Source organism: Stegostoma tigrinum, chromosome 4 (genome assembly GCF_030684315.1).
Source record: "Stegostoma tigrinum isolate sSteTig4 chromosome 4, sSteTig4.hap1, whole genome shotgun sequence".
Taxonomy (NCBI): Eukaryota; Metazoa; Chordata; class Chondrichthyes; order Orectolobiformes; family Stegostomatidae; genus Stegostoma; species Stegostoma tigrinum.
This window is the reverse complement of record NC_081357.1, coordinates 94351569-94369413: the sequence shown is the minus strand read 5'-3', so window position 1 is coordinate 94369413 and position 17845 is coordinate 94351569. Positions and strand designations below refer to the sequence as shown.

The window sequence follows — 17845 nt, the reverse complement described above, 5'->3', positions numbered from 1 at the left end:
TTGTGCTAGGACTGAATTGAGATATCTTACTTATACTTTGATAGAGCTGTCAATTAAGTCTTAGATATTTGGAACATTTTAAGTAATAACAGAAGTGATGCCATGGAATGGCAATCAGAATTTAAATATGCTGAGTATAGACAGAAATATCCACAATGTGACATCTCTACAGAGTACCATTCTATTCGCATTTAATCCCAAAACTGATTGGTAGGAATTTACACATCACAATTCAATTTGTTATTATAATGTGTCAATTATTACCTGTCTTAGCAGGACAAAAAGTCATTGTATAATACATTTTGGGAAATCTCTTGTTGTTTGGAAATATGTTGTTTGGTAGTGTTCCTCAGATGGCCAGAAAGATTATGCATACTCCTGCCAAACCCTAGGCTGAGCCTAGACTGCAAAAGGCTTCTTTAGTCTTGTAATGCATAAGATTCAAGTTGAAATGTTTATATGTATTTTTTTTTACAAATTTTATGAATAATGTATATTTCGAAGGGGAATAAATGATCCATGCTGTCTCACTAGAGATAACTAGGCGTAGAGCTAGATGAACACAGCAGGCCAAGCATCAGAGGAGCAGGAAGGCTGACATTTTGGGCCTAGACCCTTCTGTTCCTCTGATGCAGCTTGGCCTGCTGTGTTCATCCTGCTCTACACCTTGTTACCTCAAATTCTCTAGCATTTGCAGTTCCTATCTCTCATACAGTCCCACCGTTGTGATATCAGGGACCAGATATAAGGTAGGAAACTAGCAACAGAACTTGAGGGAGGTCAAAATCATTCCTTAACAGAGCTTCTGAAAAGGAACTCGGTAAAAAAAGAACTAGGAGAGTGCAGTCAGCACACATTTGCATCGGTATAGCACTTCTCAAAAGCCGTATTATCCAGTAACAAAAACAAGTTGCTGGAAATGCTCAGCAGGTCTGGCAGTATCCGTGATGATAAAAAAATCAGAGTTAACGTTTGGGCTTGGTGACCTTTCTGCATAGTCCAAAGCTTGGTGTTAAATACACAAGGAACTGGCACAGACTCGATAGGTCCTGTGTTGTAAGATTTATTCTCCCTTTCACCAGAAACAAAGTAAGCTCTGACCTGCGGATCACCCCCCTACCACTGCATGAGACCATCTACCAAAAACAAGGGATAACAAAGTGTGGAGCTGGATGAACACAGCAGGCCAAGCAGCATCTCAGGAGCACAAAAGCTGGCGTTTAGAGCCTAGACCCTGCAATTTCTGATGAAGGGTCTAGGCTGGAAACGTCAGCTTTTGTGCTCCTGAGATGCTGCTTTGCCTGCTGTGTTCATCCAGCCTCACACTTTGTTATCTCGGATTCTCCAGCATCTGCAGTTCCCATTATCTATAGAAAACAAGGGGTTGTTTCATCCGGTCTTTAACTGCAGCTGGACATTTTACAAAACATACAGAAGAGAAACTTGCAGGAAAGAGGGGGGAGGGGGAATAAAGAGGAACCAACATATACAGTTGACTGCCACCAGGAAAGAAACAGAGTGGAGTAAAGTCCCGCCTTCCCCCTCAGTGAGGTGCAGGCAGACAGTGATGGAGCTGGAGCCGGGCCCCGGGGAAGAGGCGCTGCTGCGTGCCCTGGGTGAGCTGTCGCGGGCCGGCAGGGCGATCCTAGCTGCGGCCAAGGCGGACAGCTGTGGAGGACGAGGAGCGGCTCCTGGTGAGAGAGGTCGGGCCGGGGGGGGAAGGATGGACGATTGGCCCCCGTGGTGCTTCAAGTTACAGTCGGCGTACTCTGCAGCCACCCCCGGACACTAGCCCTTCCCACCCCACTCCTGCCCCCTTCACCCCCCCCCCCCACTCCTGCCTCCTCCACCCCCCCCACTCCTGCCTCCTTCACCCCCCCCACTCCTGCCTCCTTCACCCCCCCCACTCCTGCCTCCTTCACCCCCCCGACTCCTGCCTCCTCCACCCCCCACCGACTCCTGCCTCCTCCACCCCCCACCGACTCCTGCCTCCTCCACCCCCCCCCGACTCCTGCCTCCTCCAACCCCCACTCCTGCCTCCTCCACCCCAACCCAGCCTCCCCCCCACCCCACTCCTGCCTCCTCCACCCCCCCACTCCTGCCTCCTCCACCCCCCCACTCCTGCCTCCTTCACCACCCCCCCACTCCTGCCTCCTTCACCCCAACCCAGCCTTCCCCCCTACCCCACTCCTGCACCCTTCACCCCCCCACTCCTGCCCCTGTCAATGCCCTCACTCCTGCCCCCTTCACCCCCCCACTCCTGCCCCCTTCACCCCCCCCACTCCTGCCCCCTTCACCCCCCCCACTCCTGCCCCCTTCACCCCCCCCCACTCCTGCCTCCTCCACCCCCCCGACTCCTGCCTCCTCCACCCCCCCGACTCCTGCCTCCTCCACCCCCCCGACTCCTGCCTCCTCCAACCCCCCGACTCCTGCCTCCTCCAACCCCCACTCCTGCCTCCTTCACCCCAACCCAGCCTTCCTCCCCCACCCCACTCCTGCCTCCTCCACCCCCCCGACTCCTGCCTCCTCCACCCCCCCGACTCCTGCCTCCTCCACCCCCCCGACTCCTGCCTCCTCCAACCCCCACTCCTGCCTCCTTCACCCCAACCCAGCCTCCCCCCCCACCCCACTCCTGCCTCCCCCCCCACCCCACTCCTGCCTCCTCCACCCCCCCACTCCTGCCCCCTTCACCCCCCCACACTCCTGCCCCCTTCACCCCCCCACACTCCTGCCCCCTTCACCCCCCACACTCCTGCCCCCTTCACCCCCCCACACTCCTGCCCCCTTCACCCCCCCACACTCCTGCCCCCTTCACCCCCCCACACTCCTGCCCCCTTCACCCCCCTCACACTCCTGCCTCCTTCACCCCAACCCAGCCTTCCCCCCCAACCCACTCCTGCCGCCTTCACCACCCCATTCCTGCCTCCACCCCAACCCAGAAATCCCCCCATTCCTGCCTCCTTCACCTCAACCCAGACATCCCCCCCCCCATTCCTGCCTCCTTCGCCCCAACCCAGCCTTCCCCCATTCCCTCTCTCCCAACATTTGATAAACCTCAGTTGGAGTACTGTGCACTGTTCTGGGTTCCACATTATAGGGAAGATGTGAATATGCAGGAGAGCGAGTGCAGCAGCAATTTGCAAAAATGGTTCTAGGAACAAGAAACTGAAGTTATGGAGATAGTTTGCAGAGAAAAAGGCTGGGAAGAGATCTGCAACCAGGAGCGAGCTGGGTATAATAGATACGGAGAAAATGTTTCTGCTGGTAAAAGGAAAAAAGAATGGGAGGGCTTAGATTGATCAGCCTGAAATTGAACGTTTTAAATTGGCCTATAGGCAGAAAAATCAGGCCAGATAGAAAATTGGCCCAACTAAATTAAACAGCAACCATCAGCTACTGGCTGCAAAGAACATGGAAACTAAGGAGGTTACTAAGATTCAGGGGGAACTAATTTCAGCCAGCCCGAGGATTGTGTATTGGAGCAGTGCCCACCAGACTTTTTGGCAACTTGATTGCCTGAGTATGTACACTTTGCACCTCCTGAAGTTGCAACAGTCAAAGTGTAGGTATGACCCCAATGGTTAATTTGATCCCAGCTCAGTCTCCATTGTTCAAAGGCTGAAGAACATTCTGTAAGATCTGGTGCAAGGGGGTATAAAAATATACACACCTGGAAGCCAGGCCCACAGTGAAGACTTGACCTGGCCCAGCAGCGGAGCTCTGACCACTGGGCAAGAGAGGGAGATAGGGAAAGAAAAGTTTTACCTGCAAGACACACCTCCATGGAAGAGAACCAGTCTTGCATCAAAAAGGAAGGAGATTCCAAAGGCCCTGCTCATGCATGTGGATCTTTGTGGGCAATATCCTGTCTCAGACAGACATAGCTAAATAGAGTAAATATCGTGGGAACTTGGGAAATGCTTATATAGTGTTTTTAACATAAAACGTTGTTGAACCATTATCTGAATTCTGTGTCTTTTTGTCCATCTCACTGCCAAGAGTACTTGGATAAAGTGTTTTTAACACTCAAGTTAAATGTATGAAGTATCCAAAGTATGGATAACAGTGCTGTGCAAAGGAAGTAAGGGGGAAGTGAGGAAAAACCTTTTCACTCAGCAAGTATTTAGGAAATAGAATGAACTGCTCAAAAATGTTGTAGAACATTCGTTTGAGGCATTCAAGATGGCTCAAATTTGGATAGAAATGGTGTGCAACAATGAAGAGAAAAGGAAGGAAATTGCCACTAGGTAATGGAGCTGGTGCAGTCCCAGCGGACTGAATGGCTTCTCGCACCATCATGATTCTGTTTCCCACACTCTGTCCCAACCTGTTGCTCCTGCCATTTGTCCATACCATCACCTTCCTACTCTACCACAACTTATAATGCAGACAAAAGGGTGGTGGACTACCTGAAGGCTGAAATTTCTGTGTTGACAAGGAACCTGCAGTTTCCATGAGAGCGGAGTGATTATCAAATCACTCGTGGACCCTGTGCAACCAGTCCTCAGGACGTTAAGATGGGGGGGGAGCATAAGGCATGGGTCCAACGATTACCCACATATGTTTTTAGTATTCTGCTGATTTCTCTTAAAATTAAGCCTTGGCAGTTTTTGGAACCACTTCTTTGGAGACAGTCAAGTAAACATTCCTTACCTTCTTACTTGTGCCCTGTGGCGATCATCTTTAGTCTTAATTCCATTTAACCCACTTCAGCTTCCCAAATCATCTGAAATTATCTAATGACATCTTCCTTTGCCTGTTTTTTGATTTTCAGATTCAGAAATGTTGCAAGAGTTTGTTTCTCAGAAGATAGGACGCATGGGTGGAATGATTCACTTGTATGCAAACTTTCTCAACAGGTAAACAATGCGACCAGTTCCCTGAGACCGAATTTTGGCGATTTTTACATGTTGGTCAGCAGCATAAGGAATCTGTATAAACTGGGTAGTGTAGGAAATATGGCAGTCAATTTGAATGTGGTAAAGTCCCAATGATCAGATGGTCAGTTTTAAATATGCTGGTTGAGGGATAAATATTGCCCAAAACACTGGGTAGAACTTCCCCACTCTTCCTATGGGATCAAAGGATGGCACTTCTAATGGTGCAGAATTCCCCTAATATTACACTGGGATTGTCAGCCAGCATGATGCATATGGGTCCTGAACCCACAACCTTCTCACTCCAAGGCAAGAGTCTCCAAGCTGACACAGGACTGATAGATGCAATCTGTCACGGGTGCCACCTTAATGTAAATTTCAACAAAAAAATCCAACTAATGGATTTTGTTTTCATTTAAAACTAACCAAAGAATGTTTTCTCCGTCACTACAGTTTGCATGTGCACAAGAGAAGTGAGGCCGAAGACCTATGGGAGACGTTTTATCAGTGAGTATTCTGAGAGATTGTTTCAGCATCTAACAATATGTGGGATTGTGTTGATTCTCTCAAATCATTGGAACTGGAGAAGCCCATTTAGTCCTTTGAACCTGTTCTGCCATTCACAAGATCATGGGTGATCTGTATTTTACAGTCATAGCGTCATATATTACAGAAACAGATCCTTTGGACCAACCAGTCCATGCCAACCATAATACCAAAGTAAACTAATCACACCTGTGATCTTGGCCCATATCCCTCCAAACATTTCTTATTCATGTGCTTCTCGAAATATCTTTTAAACATTGCTGTACCTGCATCCACCACTTCCTCTAGAAAGTCACTCAACACTTGAACCACACTCTATATAAAAAATGCCCCTCATGTCCCTTTTTAATATTTTTCTCCTCTCACTTAAATATGACCTCTAGTCATGAAATCGCTCATCTTAGAGAAAAGACACTTGCCATTCACCTTATCTACACCCCTCATGATTTTATAAACTTCTATAAGGTCACCCCTCAACTTTCTACACGCCAGTGAAAAATGTCTCAGCCCATTCAACCCCTCCTTGTAACTCAAACCTCCATTCCTTGCAAAATTGTGGTAAATCTTTTCTGAACCCTCTCCAACTTATAATATTCTCACTATAACACGGCAACCAGAACTGGGCAAGGTGCTCCAGAAGAAGCCTCATCAATGTACTGTATAACCTCGACATGACATCACAACTCCTATACTGAAAGGCCTGAGCAATGAAGGCAAGTGTGCTAAATGCCGTCTTAAGCACCCTGTCTACATGTGATGCAAACTTCAAAGAATTATGTACCTGAACCCTTAGGTCTCTTTGTTCTACAACATGATCCGTTTGCTCACTTTAGTTTTGTAAGCATTAACACCTTTGATGAATAAGATTGAATGTTTCATAGCTGAGATTGATAATGTCCCCAGGCCCCAGTTTTAATAGCCTTTTTGGAATGGGGACTTACAGATTGTCCCTCCCCTTCAAAGAAGGGCTTTTAGATATTAACTCCTAGGTAGCCCAGCACTAATTTTAAGATTTATGACCTTTCTTCTGTGCTCTTTTATGAAAGGGAATAGTTCTTCAATACCTTAGTCCTTCTAAACACCTCAAATCAATTGACCTTTTAATGTTCTATCCTCAAAAATCATGCAGGGCGAATTAGGGAGGCTTTCCTTGTTTGTTCCTTGCCCCTTTCTTTAGCCAACCTAAACCTTTTGACACAATGATCTCCTTTGACTAAATGTTCTATTATTGACACTTGATCCACTTGGTCCACCTCATTCCCAAGACTGAGGTATCTAGGTTTTGGTGGTGAGTAAAGTTCAGTTTGTGTGTCTTGAGCATAGCGATGTATTGGACACCACTTACCACTAACTATTTATATATTTTATAAACAACAGCTCTGCTTCTGTCCGGGATCACGTGGAAGATTTGATACAATTTGAGGTAATAGATTTTAAGATTTCTATATATTGACTAATGCATTGTGATTATTTGCGCGTTGACGTATTAAAACCATTCCTTTTTTGAACAGGGGAGTGATATTTGCTGTTCTCCAGTCCCCTAGCTCCATGTCGGAGTCTGAGAATGTCTGAAAAATGGGGGTCAGTGCTCCATAATTTCTGACCTCACTTCCCCCAGTGTTCTTAAACGTTTCTTATCCAATCTTGGTCCTGTGCCAACTTCAGGTGAAGGCACCGTATACCTCCTTTTAATTTTAAACCCTTCTAGTGTCCAAATTACCTTCTGTTTCGCCATGATCTGCATAACATCATCTTCCTTGGTAAAAAACAGATGCAGAGTATTAATTTAATACCTTAGCTATACACACTTTTAAATTCCCTACTTTTTTCCCTGATTAGCCCCACTCTTGTATTTAGCATCTTTATTGATTATTTATTTGCCTCTAGAAGACTTTTGCATTCCTTTTTAAATTAGCTGCCTGTCCCTTATACCATCTCTTTGCTTCTCTTATTTACTTTCTCAATTCCCCTCAACCTTCTATATTCAGTCTGGTTCTCAGCTGTATTACCTACCTGACACTTTTTCTTCAACTTAATCTCTACCTATTTTGTCATCCTTGGAGCTCAGGAATTTTTTGCCCATCTTTTCCCCTTCCATGGGAATATACTTTGACTGTGTCAGAATTGTATCTTCTGTAAATGTAAAATTTAATTTTAATTATTCATTTTTTGCCTGAAAACCTTTTGTTTCCAATTTATCTGAGTTAAATCCTTTTTTATCTCAGTAAAATAGGGCTTCCTTGCTTGTTCCTTGTCCCTTTCTTTAGCCAACCTAAACCTTTTGATACAATGATCACCTTGACTAAATATTCCACTATTGACACTTGATCCACTTCATTCCCAAGACTATAGAAATTCCTCTTTTCTCATTGGGTGGCAGAAAATTCTCTGGAACACACTCAAAAACGTTTGTCTCTTGCTGCCCTTTACACAGTCACTATCCCAATTTTTAAGACATTTAAAATCCCTCATTAAAACTCCTCTATAATTTTTTTCACCTGTTATTTCCCTGTAAATTCGTTCCTCTACATCTTTCATGCTAGTGAGTAATCTGAAGGCTATGTCGACCAGTGTAATTACAGTTTTCTTTTCCTTAGCTTGAGTCAAATAGGTTTTACCCTGATGCTGCTGGGTCATCTTTTCTCTACAGCACACTTCCTGTTAATCAAAACAGCCATCCATCCCCCTTTCCTTCCTTTCTGCCTTTCCTGTAGACTTTATATTCAGAAATATTCAGTACTTAGCCCTGCCCAAGTCTCTGTGATCATCACAATCTCTGTAATAATCTAAACATCCACTGATTGAAACTGTAAAGTACTCTACAACTACCAAGACTTGCTGATGACAAGTGAACACGCTTTGAAGAATTAGCCATCTAGAACCTCAAGAAGAATGAAAGTGTGTGTATTTATTTAGCTCCTTTTACATCCTCAGGAAGACATGAAGCACTTTGTAATCAATGAAACACTTCACAAGTGTAGCCCTTATTGTAATATAAAAGGCTAATTCACATGCAATGAATCAGTCAGGCCTTTTATTCATTGCTATTACACGGTCATCAAATCAGAACACCTTTTTTTATCGATGACTTGTTTGTTCTTGGGATTTGGGCACTATTGGCAAGGATAGCATTATCGCCATCCCCTGGTTGTCAAATGTGCACATTGTTGTGGTCCTCTCGAGGAACCACAAACCTTATGACATTGGAATTGATAGGATACTCCAGGAGTTTATACATATCCAAGTCATTTGTGGCCCAATGACTCAGGTCCATTCCTAATGAGATGCATGAGCTTGGATCGCACAGGAGACCAAGTTGATTTTTCAGTTAGCACATGCCTGTCACACTAACTGGTACCTGTTATGTCTCTGTGATCGTAGCTGGAGTGGAACAGCTTCCTGAGTGAGGTGGATGCCAGATTAAAGGCTAACTGTTTACAGGCCCAGTTGAAATTGGGAACACAGGTTCCTGGGCACATGACATTCACTGAAGCGAGAAGTGGAAGGTAGGTGCTCATTCTAATTCTGGGTACACTGTTGAAAATATCCTGGAAAATTCTTTCCACATGTATGGTCGAAAAAAAAATTACCAATTAACCACATAATAATCCTTCTGAAAACATGCCTATTTTCGTAAATTAAGTAGGTAGCAATTGAGAATACATTGTGTGCTCACCTAAAGAGATCCAAACTCTGATAAAAGTAGAAGCGAAGTCAGGATTGAGGAGAGGCAACTGAAGCCTTTAATAGATTGTGGGTGGCAGGTATAGTAGGAATATCACTACTAATAATTCAGTGGCTTACATTAACACTAGCAGGAAATGGGTTCAAATCACATTAAGGCAATTGGTGGAATTTATGTTTTATTGAAACCTAGTCCTGGTAATGGTGACAATGAAACTTCATTGATTTTTGTAAATCTAGTTCATCTTGATGTCCTTGTGAAAAGGAAATCTGCCACTTACTAGCCTGGCCTACATGTGACTCCAGACCCATAGTAATTTGGTTCTCTTAACTCTTTGGAATATCCAAGCAAGTCACTCACATCAAAGGCAATAAGGGATGGGGAAACAAGTGTCGGCTTTGGCCCATTCTACCAATAAATACATTTTTTTTAAACCTTTAACTTTCCACCAAAATTCATCAATTTAAATTTCATAATCCTTCCATTTGAAATCCAACTCTTCCCCTCTAAATTTCCAAGTAGATTCCATCTTTTCAGATCCCTGCGCCTCCTTTGCGAAATCTCTTTAGTCCCTGAATTTCCATTTTTGTGGGAAGCGTGTGTAGTAAGTATTCTGTTTTAACCTGGCTTCTTCTCATTTTTCATGTCCATTCTAGGGAAGTTCGACTTGATGAGATCCTCCAGCATCGGCAGAAGCTGTTGCTTGTCTTGCTGAGACATTTTGCATGACTGCCGTGACGAGATCATTTGGCACAGCTTCAGAAGAATCAGGTACAATTCACTCTAAATTAAGCAGTTCCTTAAAGTCAGACAAGTGAGGCAAACTGTTGTAAATGTTAACTGTGGCCACTTTGGGCAGAGATGAACAGTTTGGTCCTAGTTATGGTACAGGCAACTCAGCTACTTCATCCCCTTGCTAACTGGTGTTGGCCAATACTGAAGGTGTCTGAATAAATTGTGCATACCAGTGATGGATTTCATCTTCTTGAGTGGTCCCCGAAAAGCAACATTTGTTTTCAACATTTCTGACTCAATATTTAATTATTTCAGAGTTTTGTGGGAGTACGTACAATTAGGGCCACTTCTCCAATTCCCAACATTTACCCTCACAGAGGGAAAGAGATCAGGTTTTCCAGCAACATGGGAGTTTTTTTATTCTTTCCTGGGATGTGGGCATTGCTGGCTAGGCCAATATTAATTGCCTATCACTAATGGCTTAGAGAAGGTGGTGGTGAGCCACTGCAGTTGGGACCCTGCAGTAGTAATAGGGAGGGAATTGACACAGCAACCTGTGAAGGAACATATTTTTTGATATGTTTCCAAGTCAGGATGGTGGATGGCTGGGAGGGAAACTTTCAGGGTAGTGGTGTTCCCATGTATCTGCTGTCCTATCCTTCCAGACAGCAGAGCTCCTGGGTTTTGACAATGCTGTCTAAGAAGATGCGGTGAAACATTGCAGTACATCTTTTAGATAGTCTGCACTGCTGCTACTGTGCATTGGTGAAGGGAATGAATGTTGAAGATGTCAGATGGGATGCCAGTCAAGTGGCCTGTTTTATCCTGGGAGGCATCAAGCTTCTTGAGTGTCATTTGAGCTGCACTTATTGAGGCAAGTGGGAGTATTCCATCATACTTCTGACTTGTGCCTTGTAGATGGTGTTTAGGCTTTGAGGAGTCGGGTGAGTTACGTGCTGCAGTATTCATCGCCTCTGACCTGCTCTTGTAGCCACTGTGTTTATATGGCCAGTGCAGTTCAGTTTCTAGACAATGTTAACCTCCAGGATATTGATAGTGGGGGTTTAATGATGGTTATAATATTAAATGTCAAGGAATATATGAATATTGTATTTTTAATCACAACAGTTCTGAGGAAGGGTCACTGGACCCGAAACATTAACTCTGTTTTCTCCTTCACAGATGCTGCCAGATCTGCTGAGCTTTTCCAGCAACTTCGTTTTTGTTCCTGATTTACAGCATCCACAGTTCTTTCGGTTTTTATTTTGTATTTTAATGTCCAGCTTTAATTTGCTGATATAAGTGAATCATCTGTGGCACTACAAATTTATTGAAAAACATCCACTTGCATTTATACAGCACTTCTAATGCTCAGGGCACATCATGAACACAGTTTGACACTGAACCACTTCAAGAGTTAGGATACATGACCAAGAGCTTAATCGATGATGTAGCTTTTAGAGGACAAAGAAGAGGTAGAGAGTTTAGGAGAAGAATCCATAGCTTCATGCCTAGGCGGCTTAAGACGTGACCACCAATCAGAGTGTGACGAAAATCTGCATATATCATTCTGATGAAGAGTCACTGGACTCGAAACATTAACTCTGCTTTTCTTCCACAGAAGCTGCCAGACCTGCTGAGTTTCACCAGCAATTTGTTTTTGTTTCAGATCTCAGCATCTGCAGTTCTTTGTTTTATTAGAGTATTCTTTGTGAAGTTTTGTCACTGTTGTAATGAGGTAACACAGCAGCTAATATTCTTGTTGCAAAGTTTTACCAACGGCAACATGATAAGAAGCAGACAATCTGTTTCTGTTTCAGCATTGTTGACTGTGCGATAAATTTTGACCAAGTCGTCAGGGAAAACTTTCCTGCTGTGGGCAAAATAATGCCATTCAAACTTTTACATGCATTCAAGGAGGTGGACAGGGCCTTAGTTTAATGTTTCATCTGCAAGATGGCATCTCACAGGTCAGCCATGATCATATTGAATGGTAGAGCAGGCTTAAAGCTGAATGGCCTACTCCTGCTCCTATTTTCTGTGCTTCTAACAGTTAAGGACTTTATCATACCAGAGACCCAGCCTCAATTTTTGTGCTCAAGATTTGGAGCTGACTTGAACTGGAGTCTTGTGATTCAGTGGTTGTGATTTTTATGAAAATCATGAGGGGTCTTGGCAGAGTAAATAGGAAGAAACTGTTCCCTGTCATAACAGCATTGAGAATGAGACAGCTCAGGTTGCAAAAGAAGCAAATGTGGTGTGAGAAAATCTTATCAAACAACACATGGTTCGGGGATGGAACATATGGCCTGGAGGGTGTTGGAGGCAAGATCAGTTGAGGCATTCAAGAGTACAATATTTAAACTGAAACAATATTCAGGGTTAAGGGGAAAAGGCAGGAGAATGGTGCTAAGTCTTATTGTTCATTTGGAGGTCTAGTGCAGACACAATGAGCCAAACAACCTCTTCTCCACTCCACTCCACACACAGTTCTGTAATTCAGAGGCAGGTCCGGATAGTGAGCTATAGAAATTTGGTAGATGATTGTGAAACTGGAGGAAGGCCCAGAGATGAAGAGACCGAAGACAATGGAGAGATTTGAAAATGTGAATGAGGATATGTATATGTTGAGGCGTTACGTGACCAAGAGTCTTCATAGCTGAGTATACCTTATTTACATTGCCTCATCTTTGGTGGCTGTGCCTTTGGCCCTTTTCTTTGGGTTCCCTGTTTAAACTTTCCTACCTCTCTGCCTTCCTCTAAGATGTACTTCTTCAGCCCAAGCCTTTGATTATCTGTCCCAATATCTCTTCAAGTGACTTGGGGTTTTGTCTGATAACCAATGTTTTGCTAAACTATGATCATACTACACAGTGCAATGAATAGGCAACACATAGCAAAGAAAATTTAAGGCAACATTGCTGATATCATTCTGAGGTGCTATATAAATGCAAGCTGTTATTGATGGGGAAGCTCTGTTAATTCTTGGTGTTTGTTATGTTTGGTGCAGAGCAGTCTGGATGCTGTGCCACTGAAGGTTCTAGTGATCTCGTTTGGCTGCCGTGAAGGTGCACTCCAGTGGCTTCAGGAGACAAAGTGTCCCTATGACATGTTGTTGGATCCCAGTCGCCAGGTACTTAGAACACTTTTCACAGTTCCCAACGTAAAGACAGCAATCCCAGGAGATCTGATAGCATTCTACTGCATTCAAGGGGGTCATTCTATTTCTGAAAATTATTTATTCATTTCCAGGATGTGAAGATCACTGGCTTGGCCAGTATTTTATTGATCATCTGTGCAGTCTTAGGTACAGGGGCATTCCAGGATTTTGACCAAGTGATGGTGAAGGTGTATTTCTATGTCAGGATAGTGTGAAACTTGGAGGAGAACATGTAGGCAGTGGTGTTCCCATATATCTGCTGTCCTTGTCTTAGGTGGTAAAGTCATGGGTTTGAAAGGCACTATTGAACAAATGAATTACCAGCCCATTGTGCCTGGAGCAGCTGTTTATCTGAGCTACCCAAATAATGCCACTCTCCCTGCTCTGTTGAGTGGCCCTGCAAATTACCAATTCAGTTGCCTTTTAAAAGTTTTACTTTCGAATTTGCTTCAACCACCTATTCAAGCAGTGTTTTCCAGATCACAAAAACCCACTGTGTAAAAATACAATTCTCCTACATTATGTAACATCTGTGTCAACTGATTGCTGATCCTTCTGCCAGTGGAAACAGTTGCACCCATCTATAACATCCAAACATTGTTTTCAACACTTCTTTTAAATTTTCACATATCTGAAATCTTTTATTCCTGGTGAATACCTTCAAATCCTATTAGTGATTAATTCTACATGTCTGTCTCTCACTTGGAATCTCTGAAGCAATTTGACCCCATACAAACTTTGTTTCGTATTAAGCTGAAATATGTTTTTGAGAATTCGCTTCAGACAGAAGTTTTTTTAAACAAATGAAGCTGAAACTTTGTAGCAGTTCAGTTTACCTAATTGGATAGCGCTTTCAAAGAGCTGGCTCAGGTATAATGGGCCAAGTGGCCTCCTGTGCAGTATGACTCAATTACAACAAAATTATCATTCTCTGCCTTCCAGAAACCCTTGACTAGAGCTATAGTTATAGGCTAAAAGAAAGAGGTATGGAGAATGGCATACTCCAGTTGGGCTATCATCTGGAGGCTGCTCTCTCAAGATCTGCATGGAATGAAAAATTACATGGGCCTCAAGATTACTAAACTGTCACTAATCTGGGATATTTTCTCCTCGGAATCACCAAACCTGATTTTGCTCAATTCAAATTAGTTCTAGATTCTTGAAAAGGTGAGAATTTAAGCCCATTTGCTGGGCGACTGATAGTTCTCAATCAGGTTTGAAGGAGAATGGTCACCTTCCTGATATAAGAACTTGCCTGATAACCCAGGTGCAGAGGAAAACCATGGTGACAAATTCCATTTTCATAGCACCTTTGAATGTTGTAAGAAGGCTTCAAGTGTTCTAAGCAACATTTGACATTGAGCACATAAGGAGATATTAGGGTAGGTGAGAGTGAAAGCTTGGCCCAAGAAGCAATTTATGAGAGAGATGCAGAGAGGTTTAGAGAGGGAAAATTCTGGAGCTGAAGACCTGAACAGCTGTGAATGTGGCTATCAGTGTGAAGTGAAAAGAATCTGGGATGCCCTAGGCCAAAAGCAGAAAGAACATTGTTATCTCGGAGATTTAAAGGGTTAAGCAATCTTCATTTTTATGGAAAGTGCAAGGCCACAGACAGGTGAAACCTCATGCCCATTGTGCTTTGCAGAATTCCACTAACACTTAAATCTCATCTGTCTCTTTTATAGTTGTATCATGCATTTGGTTTGGGAGCCTCCGTTGAAAAAGTCTGGAATGTCAGTGTACTTACCTACTATGCTGAACAAGTAGTTTGCAGTCGCTCCTTGCCAAAGAAAATAGAAAACATTGTGGATGATCCTCACCAGGTCAGTTATGCACACCCCAGTTAAATAACCCAATAAAAATAATGTACTGAGATAATAAAATGTGAGGCTGGATGAACACAGCAGGCCCAGCAGCATCTCGGGAGCACAAAAGCTGACGTTTCGGGCCTAGACCCTTCATCAGAAAATAATGTACTGACGTCCTTGACGCTTGGCATAATGTAGAACACCTCCAGCATCTGAACAGGCATTTTCAAAATAAGGCACCACAGACTGCAGTCTTTTGCCAAGATCTTTCTAGCTGTTCCTTCTTCCTTTGCTGCTACATGTGATCAGCTATGAGCTGTAATAATTGAAAAGGGAATGGCAAAAGGTACAACATGCATGAATTTCCTAATGTCCCAGTCCTTTGCTGTGAATACAAGTGTCAACCTTGGCTCCCTTTGGAAGTGCAGTCAGTTGAGCACAAAATCTGAGTTGACAGACCTGGTATGAATCTGGAGGAGTGCTACATTGTCAGAGTGCCAACTTCCTGATGAGGTGTTCAGCCAAGGCCAACCATGAAAGATCCCACTGCAGTCTTTGAAGGAGAGCAAGAGACTTATTCCAGTGCTGTGGCTTATTGATTTTCCTCAACAACATCATTACAACAGGTTATCCTGTTGTACTGTATTGTTGTTTGCTAGACCCTGCAGTTACTGCATTTCTTACGTTACTTTGGAGTGAGCACAGTTCAAAAATGTCTTGTTTGCTTGGAGGTGCTTTGGGACACTCTGATTGTAAATGGTGCTATATAAATGCAATTCTCAAAATGTGCTATTATCTGATGAAGATATTTTATTCGCTAGTATATCAAGTTCAAAGCAATTTTATCTGTCATTATATAATCTTTTTAGTAATTAACTGAATTTCTCTATTGATGGTTTAGAGGCATATAATAGAGGTGTTCCAAATGACAAATGGGTTTTGATAGATTTGATAGATTAAGTAGAGAGAAGCTGTTTCCCACTCGCAGAAGTGTTGGTAACCAGATTTGAAATAATCAAATTTCTCTATGAAGTGCTTTGAGACATCCTGAAGTCATGGAAGACACTTTAAAAGATAGAATTGCTTTGTGCATCAATTTTCACAAGTTCCAAACATCTCATCATTTGGCAGATAAGCAAGTATTTTTTGAAGTGCAGTCACTGTCATAATGTAGGAAACTGGCAGCAATTTGCTTCCTGCAAGCTCCCATAAACAGCAGATAAAAATAATTTAATATGTCCTACATATTTGATATTTGTCCTACAAATTTAATATGTAGTGTCAATTGAGGGACAAATATTGACCAGGTCACCAAGAAGAACTCCTTGCTCTTCTTCAAAGTGGGATCAAAATAGCTGGATGATCTTTAACATCCACCCAAACTGGCAGCTGAGGCCTCGGACTAACATACCAATTGAAAGACAGCACACCTCTGACAGCACAGCATTACTGAAACTCTTTCCACAATAAAAGCAGAAAATACTGAAAATATTTGGCAGGTGAGGCAGCATCTGTGTGGATAGAGGAACAGAGGTTGATGACCTTTCATCAGAACTTCCTTTCTGATCTGAGCTGGCATCTAAGTGCGGGTTGGGCCTGGCTTCTCTAAATCCCCCCCCCCCAAGGATTCGAAGGGGTATCTCATCATTTATTTTTCTTCCCCAACAGCTTGGTGGTGACTTTGGTTTGAATCAGAATGGGACCGTGATCTTCTTCCACCCCAGCAGCAACCCAACTGACAGACCTGACTTATCCGAAATACTGCATGCCATGCAATAAAGCTAGTCATGTAGGACAGTGAAAATATTTTTACTTGGAGAGGGTTCCTTGATCCTAGGTTTTGTTCAGTTAATCCACACAAGACATTAAAGAGGCTAACAAATAATTAATGATAGATTTGACTGTCATAAAGCAACGAAGGGTTGCATTTTGTTCAGGGGCACATTTGGCAGTGGGAGATGGTGGATATGGTTGGGATCCATTGACATCTAGGAGAAGATCAAGGACGAAAGGTGGTCTGATTTTCGGATGATTTCACTGCAGCTGATTTCTGTCAGAATTTCCTCATGGTGCTTTGAGGAAAATTGACTGGGTTCAAGAAGGGTCAAGAATTACTCACTCGTTATGATCATCTGTCTCTTTAAACAAAATGCTGGGAAAACTGGAGTGGGCCACTGATTTTCTTTTCTCACATTGCCCACCCATTCTAAGATGCTAAGAACTGAACACAGTATCTGAATTGACACAGGTCAAGTATTTTGGCAAAACTGACTTGGAAGTTTAATTGTTCTTCCTTTGATTTCATTTTTCAATGAACAGCATCCAATGTGAAGAATTTAGTGTTTTTAGTATGATGTGGGGGAGGTGGTGAACAGCTGTTGTAAAGGGTCCTTGCTTCTTTTGTGTGTATGAAGGCAGTGCTATCACTCAGGGCGTCTGAATGGTACTGCTTGATGTAAAACAGGTCAGCACGACTCCTTAAAACACGAGGCATCTACTTACAAGTTCGGTCACTGTGATTGATAACTTGGCAATGAAACAATTCATTATTAAAAGATTGAATACGTCTTGATTTTTCTATTACTTAATTCACATTGCTGCAGAAAGTCAAAGGATATATCTTTTGTGATAGTCTAAAATATTTTGTAGGTGAATCAGTAAATACTTATTCACAAAGAGCTAACCATTCTGTCTGTGTGACATTTGTTCCATTCTCTATGCTGTTTGTGAATGTTATTCTCTCTTGGCACTCATTGGTATCAGGTTCCAGCAGTTCACTGGATTGAAACACACTGTAGTCTGTTAGAAACTAGTGCCTGACCAGCATCTGTTAATGCCCATGGTTAGTGACCAGTGTCTATTAATGGTCAGTGTCACTGACTGGTGTCTGTATTTCCCCAGTATCTGTATCAATGTCAGTGTCACCTGTTAATGCCTAGCATCACTGAACTAATAAAATGCCTTATCCACCTTTCTGGTCTAACTAAAAGAGTCCTGTTTGAACACTGTTACACTGGTTGCAGTAGTGCACCCA

At 43.1% G+C, this 17845-nt stretch overlaps 1 protein-coding gene across 1 annotated transcript; it reads left to right on the top strand.

Moving 5' to 3' along the window:
- The first annotated feature begins 1308 nt into the window (after positions 1 to 1308).
- selenol (selenoprotein L) lies at positions 1309 to 17776 on the top strand. The gene is made up of 9 exons (XM_048531913.2): positions 1309 to 1694; positions 4775 to 4859; positions 5331 to 5384; positions 6801 to 6846; positions 8805 to 8929; positions 9765 to 9879; positions 12854 to 12976; positions 14689 to 14826; positions 16480 to 17776. The coding sequence occupies exons 1-6, from the start codon at positions 1568 to 1570 to the stop codon at positions 9835 to 9837; spliced, it is 510 nt and encodes a 169-aa protein (XP_048387870.1). The 5' UTR covers positions 1309 to 1567; the 3' UTR covers positions 9838 to 9879; positions 12854 to 12976; positions 14689 to 14826; positions 16480 to 17776.
- Positions 17777 to 17845: the final 69 nt, after the last annotated feature.